The 26,385-nt window shown below is 44.5% G+C and overlaps 2 protein-coding genes across 3 annotated transcripts; one reads left to right on the top strand and one right to left on the bottom strand.

Annotated features, from left to right (window-relative positions):
• Positions 1-3,600: 3,600 nt before the first annotated feature.
• LOC121575780 (major histocompatibility complex class I-related gene protein-like) lies at positions 3,601-5,221 on the bottom strand. The gene is made up of 2 exons (XM_041889074.1): positions 5,116-5,221; positions 3,601-5,015 (listed from the first exon to the last, which is right to left on the bottom strand). Exons 1-2 carry the CDS (start codon positions 5,171-5,173, stop codon positions 4,018-4,020), a joined length of 1,056 nt encoding a protein of 351 aa, XP_041745008.1. The 5' UTR covers positions 5,174-5,221; the 3' UTR covers positions 3,601-4,017.
• A 179-nt stretch (positions 5,222-5,400) lies between these two features.
• Positions 5,401-26,309, top strand: si:dkey-261l7.2 (uncharacterized protein LOC569751 homolog). 2 transcript variants are annotated; one of them, XM_041887305.2, is made up of 7 exons: positions 5,401-5,615; positions 7,070-7,212; positions 7,878-7,967; positions 8,780-8,877; positions 9,083-9,243; positions 24,808-24,921; positions 25,910-26,309. In XM_041887305.2, exons 2-7 carry the CDS (start codon positions 7,088-7,090, stop codon positions 26,003-26,005), a joined length of 684 nt encoding a protein of 227 aa, XP_041743239.1. In that variant the 5' UTR covers positions 5,401-5,615; positions 7,070-7,087; the 3' UTR covers positions 26,006-26,309. The 2 variants fall into 2 exon arrangements, with proteins under 2 accessions (XP_041743239.1, XP_041743238.1); XM_041887304.2 differs by having other exon boundaries at positions 5,402-5,620.
• The last annotated feature ends 76 nt before the right edge of the window (positions 26,310-26,385 follow it).

Here is a 26,385-nt window from a genome sequence, read left to right as displayed (position 1 = left end):
GAGAAAGAAGTCAGAGCATAGGGTAGGGGAGTGTGAGCAGGACCAACAGTGTCATTAGACTTAACAAACGAGGATCGGATGTCGTCAACCTTCTTTTTCAAAGTGGTTGACGAAGTCATCCACAGAGAGAGAGGAGGGGGGAGGAGGATTCAGGAGGGAGGAAAATGTGGCAAAGAGCTTCCTAGGGTTAGAGGCAGATGCTTGGAATTTAGAGTGGTAGAAGGTGGCCTTAGCAGCAGAAACAGATGAAGAAAATGTAGAGAGGAGGGAGTGAAAAGAAGCCAGGTCGGCAGGGAGTTTAGTTTTCTTCCATTTCCGCTCCGCTGCCCGGAGCTCTGTTCTGTGAGCTCGCAATGAGTCATCAAGCCACGGAGCTGGAGGAGGGCCGAGCCGGCCGGGAGGATAGGGGACACAGAGAGTCAAAGGATGCAGAAAGGGAGGAGAGGAGGGTTGAGGAGGCAGAATCAGGAGATTGGAGGGAGAAGGATTGAGCAGAGGGAAGAGATGATAGGATGGAAGAGGAGAGAGTAGTGGGAGAGAGAGAGCGAAGGTTGCGGCGGCGCATTACCATCTGTGTAGGGGCAGAGTGAGTAGTGTGGGAGGAGAGCGAGAGAGAAAAGGAAACAAAGTAGTGGTCAGAGACTTGGAGGGGAGTTGCAGTGAGATTAGTAGAGGAGCAGCATCTAGTGAAGATGAGGTCAAGCGTATTGCCTGCCTTGTGAGTAGGGGGACGGTGAGAGGGTGAGGTCAAAAGAGGAGAGGAGTGGAAAGAAGGAGGCAGAGAGAAATGAGTCAAATGTGGACATAGGGAGGTTGAAATCCCCCAAAACTGTGAGGGGTGAGCCATCCTCAGGGGAAGGAACTTATCAAGGCGTCAAGCTCATTGATGAACTCTCCAAGGGAACCTGGAGGGCGATAGATGACAAGGATATTAAGCTTAAATGGGCTAGTGACTGTGACAGCATGGAATTCAAATGAGGAGATAGACAGATGGGTTAGGGGGAAAAATTGAGAATGTCCACTTGGGAGAGATGAGGATTCCTGTACCACCACCCCTCTGACCAGATGCTCTCGGGGTATGTGAGAACACATGGTCAGACGAGGAGAGAGCAGTAGGAGTAGCAGTGTTTTCAGTGGTGATCCATGTTTCCGTCAGCGCCAGGAAGTCGAGGGACTGGAGGTTGGCATAGGCTGGGATGAAGTCAGCTTTGTTGGCAGCAGAACGGCAGTTCCAGAGGCTGCCTGCGACCTGGAACTCCACGTGGGTGGTGCGTGCAGGGACCACCAGGTTAGAGAGGCAGCAGCCACGCGGTGTGGTGCGTTTGTGTAGCCTGTGCAGAGAGGAGAGAACAGCGATAGGCAGAGGCATAGTTGACAGGCTGTAGCAAATGGCTACAAAAATGCAGAGGAGATCGGAATGAAATGAGCTGAGCATCTGGGAGCGGAGAGAGCAGGACCTCCCTCACCAAAACTTCTACCTCAGAAACTAAAATTGTTTCACTGAACCACCCGAACAAAAACTCTCCCAACTTCCACCTTTAGAAATCAGAATTGTTGTGAACCACAGCGGTTCAATGTTTAAAGGAATAGACTCAACCCACTTTATTCAACTATGACACCATAGCTAACTAGCAAGCTAGCATCCAATAACAATAACACACCGTATAGCACCAACACTTGGTCACAACAAACCACCAATAGTGTGATAACACACTAAACAGATCATTCGTGTCTGTGTCAAGTTCCTTTCATGACACAGCAATGATTAGACATTGGCTAGCTAGGACAAGTATATTGTATTTAGCTACTACCGTACAGTTAAGCTGGTAGTAGCTAATCCAGCTAGCAATGGCCACTGTGTTGACTTTGTTTGAAGAACGGCTAGCTGGCTAGCTTCGTGCTACACCCGGCACACAATGGCTATTGTGTTGACTCTAACTCAGTTCGAAAAAACGGCTAGGTAGCTCGCTTCGTGCTACAGCCCGGCACTGCCAGGACACAGTAACTACCCACAACAACCCACGATGCTTAGCTATGACGCTTCGTAGCTAACCTGCAAGCTAGCATCCATTAACACACAATTTAGCATCAATACTTGGTTACGACAAACTGCCAAAAGTGTGTTAGCACACTAAACAGATAATTCAAGTCCGTGTCTAGTTCCTTTCATAACGCATAACGCAGCAAAAATTAAACGTTGGCTAGGACTACATTAACATTTGGAAACAGCTCTCCAGCGTTGCTAATCGATACCAGTAGCTACCCGCTAGCTAGCTAGCCTCGTGCTTTGATACTAACCTACAATTACCTACGGAAACCTACAATAACAACAATACTAACCTATAGTAAATACAATACCTAACTACAACTAACTACCAACCTACGTTGGCTAGGAACGACCAACCTACGTTTATGGTGAACGCCAGGAACCGAATCGCATCTGTGAAGGAGCCGTTCATTTGGCTCCCTGATTTACATACATACTGCTGCTTTTTTTTTTTGTTACTCCAGACAAAGATGATCTGTAGATTAATTCTAAAAAAACATTCTCTGGAGACTAATTCCTCACTGCAGGAACAATAGGTAGTGGGGAGAAATCCTAATTCTGGTCCCTGCACATTTTTGCAATGTGTTAAAAAATATATATACACTGAGTGTACAAAACATTAGGCACACCTTCCTAATATTCAGTTGCACCCCCTTTTGCCCTCAGAACAGCCTCAATTCGTTGGGGCCTGGACTCTACGAGGTGTCGAAAGCATTCCACAGGGATGCTGGCCCATGTTGACTCCAATGCTTCCCACAGTTGTGTCAAATTGGCTGGATGTCTTTTGGGTGGTTTCACACTGTTGAGTGTGAAGAACCCAGCATAGTTGCAGTTCTTGACACACTCATACCAGTGCACCTGTCACCTACTACCATACCCCGTTCAAAGGCACTTAAAAATGTTGTCTTGCCCATTCACCCTCTGAATGGCACACATACACAATCCATGTCTCCATTTTCTCAAGGCTTAAAAATCCTTCTTTAAATCTGTCTCCTCCCCTTCATCTACACAGATTGAAGTGGATTTAACAAGTGACATCAATAAGGGATCATAGCTTTCACCTGGATTCACCTGGTCTGTCTATGCCATGGAAAGAGCAGGTGTTCCTAATGTTCAAATTTTAGCTAGCTAGCCACTGGAGGACAACAACACAACAAGATTCAATTCAATTTTTTTCTGTCAATGACGTTTGGCTTTTGATGTGAAGCCAAATCCAAACTGTCTTCCCTTGACACTTTCTTTCGGTGCACCAGGACCATTCACAGTTGAGCTCGCTCAGTTTACCTCAACAGTGATTGGCTATTATTTTATAATTTTTTTATCAAGGGAGGCCAAATGCTCGCTGGCTTCCCTTGCATTCAACGCTACAGGCGGCAACAATGTCATACTCTTTTTGACCAGACAGCATCAGATTGATGGGCTACACATACAGATACAGAGGGGCAATGTTTCACTCACTCGGATGCTTTCTCCGGTAAAATATACATTCAGCCTCTTGCGAATTGAAGGAAAATTATTAAACACAGAGACGAAAGATACATTATTTAATATGTTTTTTTCTTGGTAATTTTTTGGGGAAGCCTGGCTTCTCTTGGCATCCATGAATACACGCCACTGTCTCCTGGTTTAGATTCTGGATATCAGCTAATACAACACAGATATGAAGTGTATTGTGTAATTAATGAAAAGTAATGATTCAAAATAATGACATAACAGAAATAATTAAAAAAGTAATTTTGTTAATGTAAAATATATAAATGCAAATCTGGACCAATGCCCAGATATTTGTAATTGTCAACAGTCTCCACAACAGTCTCCTGATCCTTTAATAGTCGACCGATAATAAAATAATGATTTGCACATTTTGTGTCTGCCCTCATAGTCATAGGTGTCATTGTGAATTGAGCTGAATTGACAAAGTTGCATCAGTGTCCCAAAAAAATATTAGGTCTCAGAATCTGATGACAGGTTCATTTTTCATCGGCCTCTTTTGAATCAACGCTGGCTAGTTGCAACAAATTCTGCGAGGCGGCGCGTATCCTCCTTGCGAGGCAAATTAAAATGCCCAATAGAATAACAATCACTACCATCACCAGTGGAGCTGATAGGATGAATAGGCGAACTCTCTCCGCCCCAGACTCCCAACTGACATCCAGCTTGTTGTCCAGACTGAGGTGAGAGGCAGTGCAGGTGTAGTTGTGTCTCTCTCTTAGCTCCTCAGTACTGACCTCCAGACTCTTCCTCAGCTGGTAGGTCCCATCTCCACTAGGCAGAACCTCCCCCCCTGTCAGCTCCTGTTCTGCCACAGGATGGCCGTCTCTCAGCAGGGTCAGGTTGATGTGGCGAGGGTAGAAACCAAACGCTAGGCAGCTCACCCGGAGGCCTCCAGAAACCTCTTTCTTTATCAACCTGAGTCTGGGAGGAACTCTCTGCATCACACATTTCTTCTCTCTGTTCAGGCATTTTTTCAGTGTGTTGATGCAAATAGGAAGCCAAACATTAGTATAAAGTGTTCTTTCAGTTGCTTGCCTCATCCAATTATATCCGAGTAGTAGTTGCCCAGAATCGTATGTAAAATGTGTCATGTTGTAATATACCGCATAATCTGCAAAATCTGCATTAAAAGAGTTCTTTGTCATGATCAGGGCCGGTTCACCATTGTGCAGTATCTCACAGCCACCGATTCTTTGCTGAACATGAACACCTTCCGTGAGATTTAAGTGGTATTTTAGGCGAAACGATCTCTCTTTCATGTGGCGGTACATAGTTCCAAGTACATAAATTCCTTCCTGAGCTTCATCATTAATATTGTCTGTGATATGGTGCCCCCTGTAGACAGATTGTTTAATGTTGGAATCATAGTAACCTATTTGAACGTCATCCAACATCAACACAACCGTAAACTCAGGGAAAGGTGTCTCTCCGATTATGTATGTTGCAAGTGCCCACAGAGAATGTGATCCTGAACCTGAGAGAAGAGTGACATTATACACAGTTATGGACATTTAATATTTTATGACATAAAAGTCATTACATTAGTTGAAGAGAAAGTTAGTAGTCCATCTTACCTGCGTTGACAATGGTGTAAAATGAAAGCACAAACAAAAAGACAGACAGTTTGCCCATGATTTTGAAGTGTAGCCTTGTGTAGCCTTGTGTAGCATGTCACAAGTTTCTGACAGACTTCCTCTTTCACTTATAAAAAATAATATATACTACATAGAAATGTGAGTTATAGATCTGTCATTCTCCCCCCATTGGTTCCTGCATTCCTGACGTGGCGAGGCGCGCCGGTATTTCGTGGCCTGCAGCGATTGGACGCGCGATATTGACAATTTTGTAAATGTAAATATGCAGGTGCTGTTGCCGGACCGAGAGTGTATTTATGTAAATATAACTACCGAGGGACACCGAAACCACGGAGCTGTCTCTCCTCGCGCCATGGCTGGTTCCTCACACCATAGCACAACTGCTGTCAACTCACTTTACTAGTCGACTTCCTCAGGAACGATATCAGACAGATAGTTTGTTTAAAAGTTGATTTGAATCGGGATTTCCTGTAATCACGGTAAGGTAAGGGTCCCAATATATCTGCTATGTTTAGAAAGCTGTCAGTTGGTTTGTGTCATTATAGCCTAAGTGTGCCTTCTTTTCTTCATGAAGAAATGCATGACTGCGTCATGGGTGGATAAAAGTAAAAAGTTATCTTCCATATAGAATAGGAATATGTTGTATGTTTCCATATGGCAGTTGAGCTAGAACAAAATTTAATCAATGAATAAAAATGGACCATAGGCACCGAAGTAAAATTTGTTTTATTGGATATTCGGACCTACTACCATACTCCGTTCAAAGGCAGTTAAATATTTTTACATTTTAGTCATTTAGCAGACGCTCTTATCCAGAGCGACTTACAGTTAGTGAGTGCATACATTTTTCATACTGGTCCCCCGTGGGAAATGAACCCACAACCCTGGCGTTGCAAGCGCCATGCTCTACCAACTGAGCTACAAATATCTTGTAAGAGGGTGAATGGCACACATACAAAATCCTTCTTTAACCTGTATCCTCCCCTTTTCATCTACTCTGATTGGAAGTGGATTTAACAAGTGTCTGTCATGGAAGGAGCAGGTGTTTTTAATGTTTTGTATACTCAGTGTTTTCTGAATCGGGAGGATGGAGGAAAATTCACTTTTTTTTTTTGTTACCCGGATTTAAATGTTCAATAGCTCTTAAACAAAGCTTGCATAACTATGAAAATTCTGAATCGGGAGGATGGAGAAACTGAGTAGCATGTTTGAGTTACTTGTATAACTTTTTGAGCTGGATTGTCTGTCCTGAAAATAGTTAAGGTCAAAGACTGTATAAAATGTTCGCAATGCGCTCATTAGTATTTAGTTAGCATTCTCGATGGGATTTTACATGTACTTTATAGCATTGCTAACCTTCGTATTAGAGGCTGGGGGGTTAGAAAATAACGCCAATTGTGTTCAGTGCCGGTATTACCGAATATCCCGGTATGGCACAAGGTTGGTATGACAATCTGGATACCGCCCAAGCCTAGTTACCACCCACCAGCATGGCATTGTTTATTAATCAGAAACAGCTGCAAAGTTATTCCTCTTTGTGACTGAGATGAGCCAAACAGCCTGTCCACTTGGCTATTTAAAATGTAAATCTGAAATCTTGTTTTTTTTCCTCCATTTAAAATGAATAATAGTTTTCCATCCACACCTGATTCAGAATATACAATTTTCATGGCCTGCTTGGTTCAATAGCTATTGACGAGAGGAAACTGAATATCCAATTTAAAACTAATTTTACCTCGGTCCCATATGCTCAAATGATTGGTTGTCCCACTGGCTATCATAAGGTGAATGCACTAATTTGTAAGTCGCTCTGGATAAGAGCGTCTGCTAAATGACGTAAATGTAATTTATATAGCCTACGGTAGGCATACCTACCTGCTGGCACCAACCGTTTAGCCTACTGATAATTCTGCCCTGTTCTCTGTCCGGTAAGGTCGGGTCAGGTGTTGTGATGCCTCAGTTAACGGTGGCAACCATCCTGCAGCTCACCCTACTGCTCTCAGCGCTACCAGCCCAGTACCTCATCTCCCAGTGGACCGGCGCGTCCGTGGCGCAGCGCTACCACGCCACCAAGCGGTAACGGTCCGCTCAGACCCCTGCGCCTAATGGCATGGCACTCGTTCATCTGCACGCACGCACACACACATGCCTCTACACCTCACCATTCTGAGAGCCAACACCTCTCCAACTCTAGCAACAAACATGGCACAGCATATGAGAGCTTTTCTTTTGACCTTTATTCTCCTAATATTACATGTGAAATATCTGACTGCAGGTTGTGGGGTCAGGGGTTACGGTTAATAATGTGTCTGGGTATCTGCGGTCAGGGGTTAGAGGTTATGGTTATTATAATGTATGTCTGTCTCTACCAGGTTGGACTCTAGGGTGAGTTGAATAACTCCTGAGTGGCGCAGTGGTCTAAGGCACTGCATCGCAGTGCTAACTGTGCCACTAGAGATCCTGGTTCGAATCCAGGCTCTGTCGCAGCCGGCCGCGACCGGGGAGACTCATGGGCGTCGCACAATTGGCCCAGCGTCGTCCAGGGTAGGGGAGGGAATGGCCGGCAGGGATGTAGCTCAGTTGATAGAGCATGGCGTTTGCAACGCCAGGGTTGTGGGTTCGATTCCCACGGGGGGCCAGTATAAAAAATATATGTATTCACTAACTGTAAGTCGCTCTGGATAAGAGCGTCTGCTAAATGACTAAAATGTAAATGTAATTAATGTCTCTGTCTTGACCAGGTTGTTGGGTATATGGGGAGAGTGGAGGAAGTCCTACCTGAACTCCACTGTCTGGACAGAGTGGATCACAGACCTTATGGATACAATCACGTACGTCACATTTACCTCTAGTAATTGTACAGCATTACTCCTTATAGCAGAGGTGTCAAACTCAAACCTGGAGGGCTGTGTCTGTGGGTTTTCACTGCTCCCTTGTACTTTTGTGTTCAATTAAAGTAATTGATTTGTTAGGACCTCCCCTCACCTGGTTGACTAGGTCTTAATTGGACACAAATGGAAAGGAAATAACAGAAACCAGCAGACACTTGGCGGTCCAGAAATGGAGTTTGACCCCCCTGCTGTAGGGGAGAGTGGGGTATGTTGAGCCACCCTTGTTTCTAGGAAACCACACACACAATTCATAATTTGACCAAATATTTAGAAGAGGTCATCATTTCATGGAGTCTGTGAAGGAATAAACCACATGGAAAAAGTTTTAAGTAAGTTGGGTACAAAAAAACAGATTTTCACCAAGTCAAATGAATTAACGTTAGAGGTTTCATGATGCTTGTATCTAAACCAAAGTAGATAATTTTAACCTTGTCCCCGTGGCTCAACTTACCCCATACGTGGTAAGTTGTGCCAAGAGACCACTTTTTTTTGGGACAAGCTATGTTTTTAAACTGTAATGTTTATATTAATTCAGATTATTTCCAGGGATACACAACATCCTGAAATATACTGTATGTAGATATCTTTGTTAGAAAGAATATGATATTTCCCTTGATGGAGTGATGCTACAGTTACCCCACTCTCATGTTATATTATACACACCACCTTATAGTATCCACTACCTGCAGACCAACCCAGGCCCGACAGGCAATTTTGGATGCAGCCATGGTGACTTTGTCTGTCTCTCCCAGGGTGCTGGTGGGAGGAGGAGGAGAGGAGGGAGAGATTCCTGGAGAGTCTCCTGCTCTGGAGGTCATGTTGCAAGACAACGACCTGGGCTTCTTTGGAGGTGTGTGTGTTTGTTCTTGGTGTTTTAGAGGAATGTCAGTCAGGAATTAAGGGGAGAAACCCTGCAGAACCAGTCTGGGTTTACCTGTTACTGGCCTGGTCTGATTGGTATGAACCTCTCCTTCTCTCTCCTCTTCCTCTCCTCTCTTTCTCTCTCCTCTTCCTCTCCTCCTCCTATTTTACCACAACCTCTCTTTATCCCCCAGCTTCCCGGTCGGTCCGTAGGCCGCGCCCCCCCTTTGTCTTCCTGCGTGTGGGTGATGTCGTCATGGAGCGGAATGGTCACATGATCGGGGTGATCGTCAGCTGGGACCCGGAGCTCCGAGCCCCCCCAGAGTGGATCAGCAGGATGCATCGCAATGCTGAGGTATGAACACGCATATACAAACACACACAAACAAACACACCCTTCACTCTAAGGCTGATGTCAGAACCAAGCAATTATAGTATAGAAAATCACTGTACCATCTAAACCGCTGTGAAATGGCTTTTCCATAACCAAAAATATTGTATTTTCAGCTGTTTTGAAGCTGGTGTACAAAACCGAAAGTAAAAGAAGCAAAAACAAAACGTAATAATGGGGAGCATAGAAATAGTGCACATAGAACAAATATACCGCTTCTTAGACTTTCTTTCAATGATAATGACAGATCTATAATACACATTTCTATGTGAATTTGGTCGGGTCGCCCAAAAAGTTACATATTTCCGCTTTAAAGGGGGTCTGAACTTCCTGATTTAGCCTCGCTTTTCATAATACTCTTTAAGAAATGCTATTAGCCATGACTGAAGCCAAATGAGAGTTGTGTTGGGGGTGTGGTTTGATGTGTATGTTTCTTTGCCATTCAATCACAACAAACAAGGGCAGTAGTGAGTAGTGACAGCAAGGTAAGATAAGCTAGCTTTGCTATGGAAAGAAGTTTTGAAGTTGAGGACTTCTCCCCTCCTGACTGACTCGCCATCTCGATGGTCAGCTAATTCAGTTCTCTGTTGGCAAGGTTAGGGATACTCACACACACACAGTGCTTTTAACATAGTGTTTTCAATTTACATATTTGAGACACTTTGACGTGGATGATTACATTGTGCATGTTAACTTATACTGTCATAATTATTGAACATGTCCTCACCTGGGATTTGAACTCACAACCTCTTGGTTCACGGTACTCCGATCTTCCCGCTACACTAACATGTTGGTGTCAGGTATCAGTTTATCTGACTATTCTCATCATTCTATAGCCAGCAGCATTGCACCCCACTGCTGGCTTGCCTCTGAAGCTAAGCAGGGTTTGTCCTGTTTGGTCCCTGGATGGGATACCAGATGCTGCTGGAAGTGGTGTTGGAGGGCCAGTAGGAGGCACTCTTTCCTCTGGTCCCCAAAGAAATATCCCAGGGCAGTGATTGGGGACATTGCCCTGTGTAGGGTGCAGAGTATGTGACCTGAGTGGAACTGGAACGCTGAGCGAGATTCCTAAAGGCTGGAGTGTCGGCCTTCTCGCCCGCTCCAGTAGCGCTCACTTCACCAGCTCAGGACCCGGCCCAGCATGCATTCGTAGGCTGTGTGCTGCTATAGCCCCTTGCTTTAGCTACTGTCATGGAGTTCGACTAAATAGTTTCATAAAGAAACCGCTAAAATGCACAAGTGACTTACAAAGATGAGGACAAAAGAGAGGGAGTGCGGTGATGTAGTGTCCACAACTAAAGAATCATTGTGGAATCTGAAAAGACACATATCCCGAAAGCATGATGGTGTACTTACTACGTGCACATGCTAAAATAAAGGAACAAGCTGGGTAGATAACTAAGTGTGTCATTGTAGCAAAGTATTTATAAGCAAAAAATCATCTTTAAAATAAATCTCAAGTTTTGTTCATTTTTGTTCTATTATCTATTATTGTCTGGCTCCTGACCTATTTAGTGTTTATATGATGTTTAATATGACATGTAGCCTATTTGAAATGATGAGCGCTTCTTACTTTCACCTTTATTTATTAAAATACTTTTAATTCATATGGTTTGGTTTCAATACTTCAAAACCAAATGGTAGGTCCATGTAGTTATAACAATAGATGGGTGTTGGTTAAATTGTGATCTTAATGAATGGAGCGAATTTTGAGTGGCAGTTTTTTTTCTTCCTGTGAGCGCGGAGCGGTTTTTAACAGAGTGGTTGGAAAGGACGTGGAGCCCCAGAGCAATGCACAAGCACCGCTCCATGAGCGTGATTTCCAACCGCTCAACTCTGCTCACATACTCTGGTAGGGTGCCGTCTTTCAGATGGGACGTTAAACGGGTGTCCTGACTCTCTGTGGTCACTAAAAGTCCCATTGCACTTATCGTAAGAGTAGGGGTGTTAACCCCGGTGTCCTGGCTAAATTCCCAATCTGGATCTCATACCATCATGGTCACCTAATCTTCCCCAGCTTCCAATTGGCTCATTCATCCCCCCTCTCCCCTGTAACTAAATAGGAAGCCGATTTGATTGGTCACTTTCACTGGAGTGATGGATGAACTAACAAATTCCAGTGTTGTGATTGGCTTTTATGAGCCTTTTGTTTGAGATGCACTACAGAGCAATCTGTTTAGTTAGCTTGCTGGCTTGAGCAGTAAGCGCCAAACCACTTGACCGTTGGGAGTGCGGTGCCATACCTTTAGCTCCCAGGTGCAGCATACATGACCGTTGGGAGTGCGGTGCCATACCTTTAGCTCCCAGGTGCAGCATACATGACCGTTGGGAGTGCGGTGCCATACCTTTAGCTCCCAGGTGCAGCATACATGACCGTTGGGAGTGCGGTGCCATACCTTGAGCTCCCAGGTGCAGCATACATGACCGTTGGGAGTGCGGTGCCATACCTTCAGCTCCCAGGTGCAGCATACATGACTGTTGGGAGTGCGGTGCCATACCTTTAGCTCCCAGGTGCAGCAGAGCTGACACAATAAAGGTGAAGTTGCAGCAGATGTCTTGACCACCCTCTGGCTGTTCTCTAGACAGCAGCAGCGCTGGAAGGTGTCCCGGCACTCTCTCGCTCGCTCGCTTTCGCTCTCGCTCTCTCTACTCAAGTGTTCGCTCTCTACTCGAGTGTTCGCTCTCTACTCGAGTGTTCGCTCTCTACTCGAGTGTTCGCTCTCTACTCGAGTGTTCGCTCTCTACTCGAGTGTTCGCTCTCTACTCAAGTGTTCGCTCTCTACTCAAGTGTTCGCTCTCTACTCAAGTGTTCGCTCTCTACTCAAGTGTTCGCTCTCTACTCAAGTGTTCGCTCTCTACTCAAGTGTTCGCTCTCTACTCAAGTGTTCGCTCTCTACTCAAGTGTTCGCTCTCTACTCAAGTGTTCGCTCTCTACTCAAGTGTTCGCTCTCTACTCAAGTGTTCGCTCTCTACTCAAGTGTTCGCTCACGCAATTATGTTTCATCTGCGACTAGTGCGGTCCGGCCGCCCGACAACCTGCCCGCCCGACCCCATCCCCTCCTCACTTCTCCAGACTATCTCCTATTCGTCATTTCCCTCATCAAGTCATTCCACTGCCTGCGTCCCCTCTGACTTCAAAATGGCCAGAGTCGCTCCCCTCCTCAAGAAACCAACACTTGACTCTGACTTCAATATACAGACCTGTACCAACTTCTCTCACTGTCTTCAATACAAATGTATTTATTGTCATGGGAAACATATGTTTACATTGCCAAAGCAAGTGAAATGGATAATAAACAAAAGTGAAATAAACAATAAAAAAAACAGTTAACAGAGCTTGCAAAACATGACTTGGTGGCAAAACCCTTGTTGGCAATCACAGAGGTCAGACGTTTCTTGTAGTTGCCCACCAGGTTTGCACACATCTCAGGAGGGATTTTGTCCCACTTCTGTTGCAGATCTTCTCCAAGTCATTAAGGTTTCGAGGCTGACGTTTGGCAACTCGAACCTTCAGCTCCCTCCACAGATTTTTTATGGGATTAAGGTCTGGAGACTGGCAAGGCCACTCCAGGACGTTAATGTGCTTCTTCTTGAGCCACTCCTTTGTTGCCTTGGCCGTGTGTTTTGGGTCATTGTCATGCTGGAATACCCATCCACAACCCATTTTCAATGCCCTGGCTGAGGGAAGGAGGTTCTCACCCAAGATTTGACAGTACATGGCCCCGTCCATCGTCCCTTTGATGCGGTGAAGTTGTCCTGTCCCCTTAGCAGAAAAACACCCCCAAAGCATAATGTTTCCACCTCCATGTTTGACGGTGGGGATGGTGTTCTTGGGGTCATAGGCAGCATTCCTCCTCCTCCAAACACGGCGAGTTGAGTTGATGCCAAAGAGCTCCATTTTGGTCTCATCTGACCACAACACGTTCACCCAGTTCTCCTCTGAATCATTCAGATGTTCATTGGCAAACTTCAGACGGGCATGTATATGTGCTTTCTTGAGCAGGGGGACCTTGTGGGCGCTGCAGGATTTCAGTCCTTCATGGCGTAGTGTGTTACCAATTGTTTTCTTGGTGATTATGGTCCCATATGCCTTGAGATCATTGACAAGATCCTCCTGTGTAGTTCTGTACTGATTCCTCAACGTTCTCATGATCATTGCAACTCCACGAGGTGAGATCTTGCATGGAGCCCCAGGCCGAGGGAGATTGACAGGTCTTTTGTGTTTCTTCCATTTGCGAATAATTGAACCAACTGTTGTCACCTTCTCACCAAGCTGCTTGGCGATGGTCTTGTAGCCCATTCCAGCCTTGTGTAGGTCTACAATCTTGTCCCTGACATCCTTGGAGAGCTCTTTGGTCTTGGCCATGGTGGAGAGTTTGGAATCTGATTGATTGCTTCTGTGGACAGGTGTCTTTTATACAGGTAACAAGCTGAGATTAGGAGCACTCCCCTTAAGAGTGTGCTCCTAATCTCAGCTTGTTACCCGTATAAAAGACACCTGGGAGCCAGAACTCTTTCTGATTGAGAGGGGGTCAAATACTTATTTCCCTCATTAAAATGCAAATCAATTCATAACATTTTTGACATGCGTGTTTCTGGATTTTGTTGTTGTTATTCTGTCTCTCACTGTTCAAATAAACCTAGCATAAAAATTATAGACTGATCATTTCTTTGTCAGTGGGCAAACGTACAAAATCAGCAGGGGATCAAATACTTTTTTCCCTCACTGTATGTTCATGTAATTATTTGGCAACAGTTACAACACGCCTATCTGATCTAATTAAAATGAGATGTTTGTTCTACATGGTATATGTGGTATAGATTTCAAAAAGACGGTAGAGTTCTGTTTTGAGATGCTCAGCTATATAGAATTAATAAATACTGATAATTTAGGAGGTAGTGGAAATGTGGTCATAATTCGTGCTCAAGGGGAAATCTTAAAGATTCCTATCTTTCAATGAGAAACTCATTTTAATTAGATCAGATAGGCATGTTGTAACTGTTGCCAAATAATGTCATTAACAAGAATATGAGAGTGGGATGATTCCCCTAGCGGCTCTCGAACACACCAGCACCAATGACGAACGCCCCAACCAAATCACAACATTTTATTTGTCACGTGCTTCGTAAACAACAGGTGTACACTAACATTCAAATGCTTACTGACGGGTCCTTTTCCAACAATGCAGAGAAAAAATAGGAAGTGACATGAGCAATAAATACACTGTGAATAACTACTAACAAGGAGTAAAAATAACATATCTATATACAGGCAGTACCGAGTCCATGTGCAGGGGTACGAGGTAATTGAGATAGCTATGTACATATACAGTGCATTCGGAAAGTATTCAGACCCCTTGACCTTTTCCACATTTTGTTACGTTACAGCCTTATTCTAAAATTGATTAAATAAATAACTAACAAATCCTCATCAGTCTACACACAATACCCCATAATGACAAAGCAAAAACAGGTTTATTAAAAATTAAAAACAGATACCTTATTTACATTGTGGTCCTCTGTAGCTCAGCTGGTAGAGCACGGCGCTTGTAACGCCAAGGTAGTGGGTTTGATCCCCGGGACCACCCAAACACAAAAATGTATGCACGCATGACTGTAAGTCGCTTTGGATAAAAGCGTCTGCTAAATGGCATATTTATTATTATTATTACATAAGTATCCAGACCCTTTGCTATGAGACTCGAAATTGAGCTCAGGTGCATCCTGTTTCCATTGATCATCCTTGAGATGTTTCTACAACTTGATTGGAGTCCATCTGTGGAAATTTAATTGATTGGACATGATTTGGAAAGGCACACACCTGTCTACATAAGGTCCCACAGTTGACAGTGTATGTCAGAGCAAAAACGTTTATTGATCTTAGAGTATCATTTATAACATGTTAACATGCCCCACAAACATTAGACAACTATACTGAAAGCTGTTAAATTGCTGAAGTAAGTCAATTAAATGATGAGAATAGTAAGATTTAACCAATACATAACACAAACATGGTGGTGTAGCTGAAAGATTTGGCATACCGTGAACCAGAGTGGTTGTGAGTTCAAATCCCAGGTGTGGACTGTTGAATAATAATAAAATAAAATAAAAATGTGTTTGGGAACCTGCGTGTTGGGCTAAGCTGCTGCAACAGGAGACACTTTGTTTGAGTCCTAGCAGTTCATCAAATCAAATCAAAATCTATTTGCCACATGCGCCGAATACAACAGGTGTAGATATTACCGTGAAATGCTTACTTACAACAACAAAGTGTTGAGAAAAAAGAGCAGAAGTAAAATAAAATAACAGTAGAGGCTATATATACAGGGGGGTACCAGTGCAGAGTCAATGTGCGGGGGCACCGGCTAGTTGAGGTAATATGTACATGTGGGTAGAGTTAGTGACTATGCATAATAAAATTAACAGAGTAGCAGCAGCGTAAAAAGATGGGGTGGGCAGTGCAAGTAGTCCGGGTAGCCATGATTAGCTGTTCAGGAATCTTATGGCTTGGGGGTAGAAGCTGTTGAGAAGCCTTTTGGACTTAGACTTGGCACTCCGGTACCGCTTGCCATGCGGTAGCAGAGAGAACAGTCTATGACTAGGGGGGCTGGAGTCTTTGACAATTTTGAGGGCCTTCCTCTGACACCGCCTGGTATAGAGGTCCTGGATGGCAGGAAGCTTGGCCCCAGTGATGTACTGGGCCGTACGCACTACCCTCTGAAGTGCCTTGCGGTCGGAGGCCGAGCAGTTGCCATACCAGGCGGTGAAGCAAACAGTCAGGATGCTCTCGATGGTGCAGCTGTATAACTTTTTGAGGATCTGAGGACCCATGCCAAATCTTTTCAGTCTCCTGAGGGGGAATAGGCTTTGTCGTGCCCTCTTCACGACTGTCTTGGTGTGTTTGGACCATGATAGTTCGTTGGTGATGTGGACACCAAGGAACTTGAAGCTCTCAACCTGTTCCACTACAGCCCCGTCGATGAGAATGAGGGCGTGCTCAGTCCTCTTTTTTTCCTGTAGTCCACAATCATCTCCTTTGTCTTGGTCATGTTGAGGGAGAGATTGTTATCCTGGCACCACACGGCCAGGTCTCTGACCTCCTCCCTATAGGCTGTCTCATTGTTGTCGGTGATCAGGCCTACCACTGTTGTGTTGTCGGCAAACTTAATGATGGTGTTGGAGTCGTGCCTGGCCATGCAGTCATGGGTGAACACGGAATACAGGAGGGGGCTGAGCACGCACCCCTGAGGGGCCCCCGTGTTGAGGATCAGCATGGAAGATGTGTTATCTACCCTTACCACATGGGGGCGGCCCGTCAGGAAGTCCAGGATCCAATTGCAGAGGGAGGTGTGTAGTCCCAGGATCCTTAGCTTAGTGATGAGCTTTGAGGGCACTATGGTGTTGAACGCTGAGCTGTAGTCAATGAATAGCATTCTCCACGTAGGTGTTCCTCTTGTCCAGGTGGGAAAGGGCAGTGTGGAGTGCAATAGAGATTGCATCATCTGTGGATCTGTTGGGGCGGTATGCAAATTGGAGTGGGTCTAGGGTTTCTGGGATAATGGTGTTGATGTGAGCCATGACCAACCTTTCAAAGCACTTCATGGCTACAGACGTCAGTGCTACGGGCCGGTAGTCATTTAGGCAGGTTCTTAGTGTCCTTGGGCACGGGGAATATGGTGGTCTGCTTGAAACATGTTGGTATTACAGACTCAGTCAGGGACATGTTGAAAATGTCAGTGAAGACACTTGCCAGTTGGTCAGCACATGCTCGGAGTACACGTCCTGGTAATCCGTCTGGCCCTGCAGCCTTGTGAATGTTGACCTGCTTAAAAGTCTTACTCACATCGGCTACGGAGAGCGTGATCACATAGTCATCCGGAACAGCTGGTGCTCTCATGCATGTTTCAGTGTTGCTTGCCTCGACGCGAGCATAGAAGTGGTTTAGCTCGTCTGGTAGGCTTATGTCACTGGGCAGCTCGCGGCTGTGCTTCCCTTTGTAGTCTGTAATAGTTTTCAAGCCCTGCCACATCCGACGAGCGTCAGAGCCGGTGTAGTACGATTCAATCTTAAACCTGTATTGACTCTTTGCCTGTTTGATGGTTCGTCGGAGGGCATAGCAGGATTTCTTATAAGCGTCCGGGTTAGAGTCCCGCTCCTTGAAAGCGGAAGCTCTACCCTTTAGCTCAGTGCGGATGTTGCCTGTAATCCATGGCTTCTGGTTGGGGTATGTACGTACGGTCACTGTGGGGACGACATCATCGATGCACTTATTGATGAAGCCATTGACTGATGTGGTGTACTCCTCAATGCTATCTGAAGAATCCCGGAACATGTTCCAGTCTGTGCTAGCAAAACAGTCCTGTAGCTTAGCATCTGCGTCATCTGACCACTTTTTTTATTAACCGAGTCACTGGTGCTTCCTGCTTTAGTTTTTGCTTATAAGCAGGAATCAGGAGGATAGAGTTATGGTCAGATTTGCCAAATGGAGGGCGAGGGAGAGCTTTGTATGTGTGGAGTAAAGGTGGTCTAGAGTTTTTTTTCCTCTGGTTGCACATTTAACATGCTGGTAGAAATGAGGTAGAACGTATTTAAGTTTCCCTGCATTAAAGTCCCCAGCCACTAGGAGCGCTGCCTCTGGATGAGCGTTTTCCTGTTTAGGTATGGCCTTATACAGCTCATTGAGTGCAATCTTAATGTCAGCATTGGTTTGTGGTGGTAAATAGACAGCTCTGAAAAATATAGATGAAAACTCTCTTGGTAAATAGTGTGGTCTACAGATTATCATAAGATACTCTACCTCAGGCGAGCAAAACCTCGAGACTTCCTTAGTCTAATAATTTACCGTGCATGTTCATTTACACAATGTAATCATGTATGTCAAAGTGTGTCAAATATGTACGTTGAAAACACTGTTAAAAGCACTGTGTGTGAGTATCCCTAACCTTGCCAACAGAGAGAGAGCTATGAATGGATCGGTAGTTCACCAATCAGGGCCTTGATTGGCTCGGCAACAGTAACAAGGCGTGATGTGTAATGACATTTTTGGGGGGGAGAAAAATGTTTCTTTGGTTCCATCAGGCGATGTCCTGACAACTGATGCACAGAGATGTTCTTGCAACGTTACCATGAAACGTGTCTAGAACATTAATATCTTACATTCTGAGAACATGGCAACCACGTTCTGTGTATCTTTGGTGGGACGTTGATGGAATATGCTCCTAACCTACAGAAAACTGGATTTAAATGTCCTTGCAACGTCCCATGAAACGTGTGGCTGGAATGGGCTACAAGACCATCGCCAAGCAGCTTGGTGAGAAGGTGACAACAGTTGGTGCGATTATTCGCAAATGGAAGAAACACAAAATAACTGTCAATTTCCCTCGGCCTGGGGCTCCATGCAAGATCTCACCTCGTGGAGTTGCAATGATCATGAGAACGGTGAGGAATTAGCCCATAACTACACAGGCAGATCTTGTCAATGATCTCAAGGCAGCTGGGACCATAGTCACCAAGAAAACAATTGGTAACACACTACGCCGTGAAGGACTGAAATCCTGCAGCGCCCGCAAGGTCCCCCTGCTCAAGAAAGCACATATACAGGGCCGTCTGATGTTTGCCAATGAACAGCTGAATGATTCAGAGGAGAACTGGGTGAACGTGTTGTGGTCAGATGAGACCAACATCGAGCTCTTTGGCATCAACTCAACTCACCGTGTTTGGAGGAGGAGGAATGCTGCCTATGACCCCAAGAACACCATCCCCACCATCAAACATGGAGGTGGAAACATTATGCTTTGGGGGTGTTTTTCTGCTAAGGGGACAGGACAACTTCACCGCATCAAAGGGACGATGGACGGGGCCATGTACCGTCAAATCTTGGGAGCCAGGGCATTGAAAATGGGTCGTGGATGGGTATTCCAGCATGACAATGACCCAAAACACACGGCCAAGGCAACAAAAGAGTGGCTCAAGAAGAAGCACATTAAGGTCCTGGAGTGGCCTAGCCAGTCTCCAGACCTTAATCCCATAGAAAATCTGTGGAGGGAGCTGAAGGTTCGAGTTGCCAAATGTCAGCCTCGAAACCTTAATGACTTGGAGAAGATCTGCAAAGAGGAGTAGAACACAATCCCTCCTGAGATGTGTGCAAACCTGGTGGCCAACTACAAGAAACGTCTGACCTCTGTTATTGCCAACAAGGGTTTTGCCACCAAGTACTAAGTCATGTTTTGCAGAGGGGTCAAATACTTATTTCCCTCATTAAAATGCAAATCAATTTATAACATTTTTGACATGCGTTTTTCTGGATTTTTTTTTTGTTATTCTGTCTCTCACTGTTCAAATAAACCTACCATTTAAAATTATAGACTGATCGTGTCTTTGTCAGTGGGCAAACGTACAAAATCAGCAGGGGATCATATACTTTTTTCCCTCACTGTAGATTGAATGTTCCCCTAACTAACGGAAAACTGGACACTCAAACATTAGGAGAAAGGGGATACCTGGTCAGTTGCAGAACTGAATCCGTTCATCCGAAATGTGTCTTCCGCATTTAACCCAACTCCTCTGAAACAGTGAGGTGCTGGGGGGCTGCCTTAATCGACGTCCAAGTCATTGGCGCCCGGGGAGAAGTTGATGTTGGGGGTTAACTGCCTTGCTCTCAAGGGCAGAATAGCAGAGCTTTCCACCTTGCTGGCTCGGGGGTTCGAACCAGCAACCTTTCTGTTACTGGCCCAACGGTCTTAGCTTCTACGTTACAAAAACGTTCTCGCTCCCTAGAATTGTTAGCTGGTGTTCTGCTAATATAACAATGTGCAAATATTACACTTGAAGAGTTTTATTTCCAAAACGCGATAAATGTAAATACATTCGTCTGAAAGGAATGCTCATGGGTCCCTTTCTATGTGTATGAATTACAGCTGTTATCAAACTTTTAAAACATTTTACTTTAGTTGTGCTTTAAAATGTGTAATTTTGCAAAACACGATATCCAACACACTCGTCCCCCGAGATGTGCTATATCCATTGTCCAGGTGGATGGAAGGTTCCATATATTTTTTGCAGCTGGCGCAAAAGTGAGCCATTTCCATTATTTCTCTGTTCAGTCGCAAGTTAGGTTTTGCTCGCTGGCTACCTAGCGTTGAGCTCTTGAGTGTCATGGAGCTTTTAGTTATGGATCCCGTCGACAGTTTGGAGCCTGTGATATCTGTTCCTGTTGGCCGAAAGAGGACACTTTCTAATCAAGCTATTGAAAAGGAGAGAGCATAGATCCAGCGACGGAAAACCATAATAGGCTACTGGCTGCAAACAGCGGGCTATGTCACTCCGACAATAAGAATCAATCACTGCGTTAGCACACTCCGCCAACCCTGATGTTCTAGCAGTGTCTGAATCCTGGCTTAGGAAGGCCACCAAAAACTCTGAAATTTCCATCCCCAACTACAAAATGTTCCATCTAGATAGAACTGCCAAAGGGGGCGGAGTTGCAATCTGCTGTAGAGAGAGAGCTCTGCCGGCTATCATACTATCCAGGTCTGTGCCCAAACAGTTTGAGCTTCTACTTCTAAAAATCCACCTTTCCAGAAATAAGTCTCTCACTGTTGCCGCTTGCTACAGACCCCCCTCAGCCCCCAGCTGTGCCCTGGACACCATATGTGAATTGATTGCCCCCCATCTATCCTCAGTTTGTACTGCTTGGTGACCTAAACTGGGATATGCTTAACACCCGTCCTACAATCTAAACTAAATGCCCTCAATCTCACACAAATTATCAAGGAACCTACCAGGTACAACCCAAAATTCGTAAACATGGGCACCCTCATAGATATCATCCTGACTAATTTACCCTATAAATACACCTCAGCTGTCTTCAACCAGGATCTCAGCGATCACTGCCTTATTGCCTGTGTCCGTAATGGGTCCACGGTCAAACGACCACCCCTCATCACTGTCAAACGCTCCCTAAAACACTTCAGAGAGCAGGCCTTTCTAATTGACCTGGCCCGGGTATCCTGGATGGATATTGACCTCATTCCGTCAGTAGAGGATGCCTGGTTGTTCTTTTTAAAAGTGCTTTCCTCTCCATCTTAAATAAGCATGCCCCGTTCAAAAAATTCAGAACTAAGAACAGATATAGCCCCTGGTTCACCCCAGACTTGACTGCCCTTGACCAGCACAAAAACATCCTGTGGCGTACTGCATTAGCATCAAAAAGCACCCGCGATATGCAACTTTTCAGGGAAGTCAGGAACAAAAATACACAATCAGTTAGGAAAGCAAAGGCTAGCTTTTTCAAACAGAAATTTGCATCCAAAAAGTTTTGGGACACTGTAAAGAGAATAAGAGCACCTCCTCCCAGCTACCCACTGCACTGAGGCCACCGATAAATGTACGATAATCGAGAATTTCAATAAGCATTTTGCTACGGCTGGCCATGCTTTCCACCTGGCTACCCCTACCCCGGCCACCAGCTCTGCACCCTCCGCTGCAACTTGTCCATAACTTCCCCCGCGTCTCCTTCATCCAAATTCAGATAGCTGATGTTCTAAAAGAGCTGCAAAATCTGGACCCCTACAAATCAGCTGGGCTAGACAATCTGGACCATTTCTTTCTAAAATTAGCTGCCGAAATTGTAGCAAACCCTGTTATTAGCCTGTTCAACCTCTCTTTCGTATCATCTGAGATCCCCAGAGATTGGAAAGCTGCCGTGGTCATCCCCCTCTTCAAAGGGGGTGACACTCTAGATCCAAATTGTTACAGACCTATATCCATCTTGCCCTGATTTCGAAAGTATTTGAAAGCCAAGTTAACAAACAGATCACCGACCATTTCGAATCCCACCGTACCTTCTCCGCTATGCAATCCGGTTTCCGAGCTGGTCATGGGTGCACCTCAGCCACGCTCAAGGTCCTAAACGATATTATAACCGCGATCGATAATAGACAGTACTGTGCAGCCGTCTTCATCGACCTGGCCAAGGCTTTCGACACTGTCAATCACCGCATTCTTATTGGCAGACTAAATAGACTTGGTTTCTCAAATGACTGCCTCGCCTGGTTCACCAACTACTTCTCAGGTAGAGTTCAGTGTGTCAAATCGGAGGGCCTGTTGTCTGGACCTCTGGCAGTCTCTATGGGTGTGCCACAGGGTTCAATTCTCGGGCCGACTCTATTCTCGGCGCACAATTGGCCCAGCGTTGTCCAGGGTAGGGGAGGGAATGGCCGGCAGGGATGTAGCTCAGTTGATAGAGCATGGCGTTTGCAACGCCAGGGTTGTGGGTTCGATTCCCATGGGGGGGCCAGTATAATTTTTTTTTTTAATAAATAAATAAATAAAAAATAAACATACAAATAAAAGAACAAATGAAAAAACTAAGAAAAAAACTTAAAAAACATGTATTCACTAACTGTAAGTCGCTCTGGATAAGAGCGTCTGCTAAATGACTAAAATGTAAATGTATATCAATGATGTCGCTCTTGCTGCTGGTGACTCTCAGATCCACCTCTACGCAGACGACACCATTTTGTATACATCTGGCCCTTCATTGGACAGTGTGTTAACAAACCTCCAAACGAGCTTCAATGCCATACAACACTCCTTCCGTAGCCTCCAACTGCTCTTAAATGCTAGTAAAACTAAATGCATGCTCTTCAATCGAACGCTGCTTGCACCCGCCCGCCCGACTAGAATCACTACTTTCGGCAGGTCTGACTTAGAATATGTGGACAACTACAAATACCTAGGTGTCTGGTTAGACCGTAAACTCTCCTTCCAGACTCACATTAAGCATCTCCAATCCAAAGTTAAATCTAGAATCAGCTTCCTATTTCACAACAAAGCCTCCTTCACTCATGCTGCCAAACATGCCCTCGTAAAACTGACTATCCTACCGATCATTGACTTCGGCGATGTCATTTACAAAATAGCCTCCAACACTCTACTCAGCAAATTGGATGTAGTCTATCACAGTGCCATCCGTTTTGTCACCAAAGCCTCATATACTACCCACCATTGTGACCTGTTGGCTGGCCCTCACTACATATTCGTCGCCAATCCCACTGGCTCCAGGTCATCTATAAATCTCTGCTAAGCAAATCCCCGCCTTATCTTAGCCTATTGGTCACCATAGCGACACCCACCCGTAGTATGCGCTCCAGCAGGTATATCTCACTGGTCATCCCCAAAGCCAACACCTCCTTTGGCCGCCATTCCTTCCAGTTCTCTGCTGCTAATGACTAGAACGAACTGCAAAAATCTCTGAAGCTGGAGACTCTTATCTCCCTCACTAACTTTAAGCATCAGTTGTCAGAGCAGCTTACCGATCCCTGCACCTGTACACAGCCCATCTGTAATTAGCCCACCCAACTACCTCATCCCCATATTGTTATTTATTTTGTTCATTTGAACCCCAGTATCTCTATTTGCACATCATCTTCTGCACATCTATCACTCCAGTGTTAATACTAAATTGTAATTATTTTGCACTATGGGCTATTTATTGCCTTACCTCCATAACTTACTCCATTTGCACACACTGTATATAGATTTTCTATTGTGTTATTGACTGTATGTTTTGTTTTACCCCATATGTAACTCTGTGTTGTTGTTGTTTTTATCGCAATGCTTTGCTTTATCTTGGCCAGGTCGCAATTGTAAATGAGAACTTGTTCTCAACTGGCCTACCTGGTTAAAAAAAGGTGAAATAAAAAAGAAATAAAATCATAGCTAGCCTGGCTCGCTAGCATTATAAAATAATGTTGTATAACCAAAAGTAGCTACACCAGCTATCTACTTAGCTAACGTACTCACCAACACCAGTCACAGAAGTGAACGTGTCTGATGTAATCCATTCCTGGTCATCTGTCAATATTGTTGGAATGCTTTGGAAGTTTGTGCTAACTTTATGGAAGCCCATTTTCACACCTATTTGCTGAGCGACATGTGCGTGTGTTGCACCCATATGCAGACTTCACAACATGGCAGCTGGGGGTGGACCACAAACGTGTTGTCACTGGGTAATTGTATAAGTAATCCATTACCAAACCCTCAAGTAAGTCGTGATGAACTTACTTACAAAACTCAGTTTTTACTTTATGACAAAAATGATCCTATTTGCACTTTGTAGTCTATTTTGACACTAGAATAAATGTTTCTGACTCCTATCGATGCCACAGGCCGTTTTCAAAAGGAGAAGTTGGTTTTTAGGGGCAGTTGCTCTTTAAAGATGGAATCCGCAGTAGGGAGAAACGGTGGCACTGTCCGCCCCACCGCCATTGTTATCGTTTTGGTTTTTTGTTGACGAAAAAGAGCTGGGGAGCGTCACGCCTCAAGGTAATAACAATTGCAATAGGTCCTACATGCTGCTGTTCTATCGTGTGTGCAATAATGTCCGAGGGACTTTTTTGTTGTTGTAATAATATCACTAACGGAAGTGGCAGTTACACCATTTAAGGGTTCTAGCTTTAACTTCTGACCTTCACCTCTCACTTTGTGTGTGTGTGTGTGTGTGTGTGTGTGTGTGTGTGTGTGTAGGGTAAAGCAGAGAACACCCCCCACTATAAGGTGTTATTCAGCGGTCCTGGCCCCTCCTCTCTCTTAGTGGGATACCTGCCTCAGACCAGGCTGAAACGGGTCACTGGAACCAGGGTAGGTACACACACACAAAGTGGAATTAAAATGGATATAATTGTCATTTGTTTGTCAACGATCTACACAAAATACTCTATTGTCAAAGTGGTAGAAAAATTCTAAAAGAATTCTAAAAATAAAACACTCATAAATCTTGATCAGGTAAGTATTCAACCCCGAGTCAATACATGTTAAACACCTTTGGCAGCAATTACAGCTGTGAGTCTTTTTGGGTAAAATTCTTCAATCTCTGTCAAGTTGGTCTTGCCATAGATTTTCAAGCCAATTTAAGTCAAAACTGTAACTAGGCCACTCAGGAACATTCAATGTCGTCTTGGTAAGCAACTCCAGTGTTTGGCCTAGGTTATTGTCCTGCTGAAAGGTGAATTCGTCTTCCAGTGTCTGTTGGAAAGCAGACTGAACCAGGTTTCCCTCTAGGATTTTGCCTTTGCTTAGCTCTATTCTGTTCATTTTTATCCTAAAATTAACTCCCCAGTCCTTGCCAATGACAAGTTTACCCATAACATGATGCAGCCTCCAGCATGCTTGAAAATATGAAGAGTGAAATTCATTGCTCAACTGAGGGACCTTACAGATAATTGTATGTGTGGGGTAGAGATGGGGTAGTCATTCAAAAATTATGTTAACCACTATTATTGCATACAAAGTGAGTCCATACAACTTATGTGATTTGTTAAGCACGTTTTTACTCCTGAACTTATTTAGGCTTGCTCTAACAAATGGGTTGAATACTTATTAACTCAAGACATTTCAGCTTTTCATTTTTAAAAAAGTTTTATTTTTTTACAATCTAAATACAAAAATTTCACTTTTGACTTTATGGGATATTGTGTAGATTAGTGAGACTCTCAATTTAATCCATTTTCAATTCAGTCTGTAACACAACAAAATGTGAAAAAGGTAAAGGGGGTTAAATACTTTCTGAAGGCAAACTGACACTCAAACATACACACCTAAACCGAACCTCTGTGTGTGTGTGTTCCAGCCGGAGATCCCCACCCTAGAACTGTACTTCACACACTTTGACGGAGAGCGGTTCATCATGCAGCCGTGGCTCCAAGAGATCTTCCCTGAAGACTGACAAGACAAGGACCACAGGAGTGAGTGTGTGGGTGTGTGTGTGGGTCACCTAACTGGACAGTAGATGTAAAGGAAGGGACAGCTCCTCTCTCTCTGTTCCCCCACAACAAGATAGAAGAGAATTTCACACAGTGGTGTAGAGGGGAAACAACGTTTACACATTAAAAAAAAATAATTAGTGAGCATTTAGCCACCTATTGTGGAAAAATGCATTGAAAATATAGGGAGCATTATTTTATTCGCTGCAAACGGTGATCAGCGTTTACCCACCTACTGTTTTTACCACTACATCACTGAAGATAATAGAGTATTTCATATCGGAACCAAATGAAAGACAGAAAATATAATAGTTTTAATCATAAAGAGATCAAACTTGAATCC

The sequence above is a fragment of the Coregonus clupeaformis genome, chromosome 10 (genome assembly GCF_020615455.1).
Source record: "Coregonus clupeaformis isolate EN_2021a chromosome 10, ASM2061545v1, whole genome shotgun sequence".
Classification (NCBI taxonomy): domain Eukaryota; kingdom Metazoa; phylum Chordata; class Actinopteri; order Salmoniformes; family Salmonidae; genus Coregonus; species Coregonus clupeaformis.
The sequence above is the reverse complement of the archived record's forward strand: the minus strand, read 5'-3'. Positions and strand labels throughout refer to the sequence as shown.

Coding starts and splice junctions, on each gene's coding strand:
- LOC121575780 (XM_041889074.1), bottom strand. CDS start 5,173: ATGGGCAAACTGTCTGTCTTTTTGTTTGTGCTTTCATTTTACACCATT. Junction 5,016..5,115: donor TTACACCATTGTCAACGCAG/GTAAGATGGACT, acceptor CTCTTCTCTCAG/GTTCAGGATCACATTCTCTG.
- si:dkey-261l7.2 (XM_041887305.2), top strand. CDS start 7,088: ATGCCTCAGTTAACGGTGGCAACCATCCTGCAGCTCACCCTACTGCTC. Junction 7,213..7,877: donor CGCTACCACGCCACCAAGCG/GTAACGGTCCGC, acceptor TGTCTTGACCAG/GTTGTTGGGTATATGGGGAG. Junction 8,878..9,082: donor CGACCTGGGCTTCTTTGGAG/GTGTGTGTGTTT, acceptor TTTATCCCCCAG/CTTCCCGGTCGGTCCGTAGG.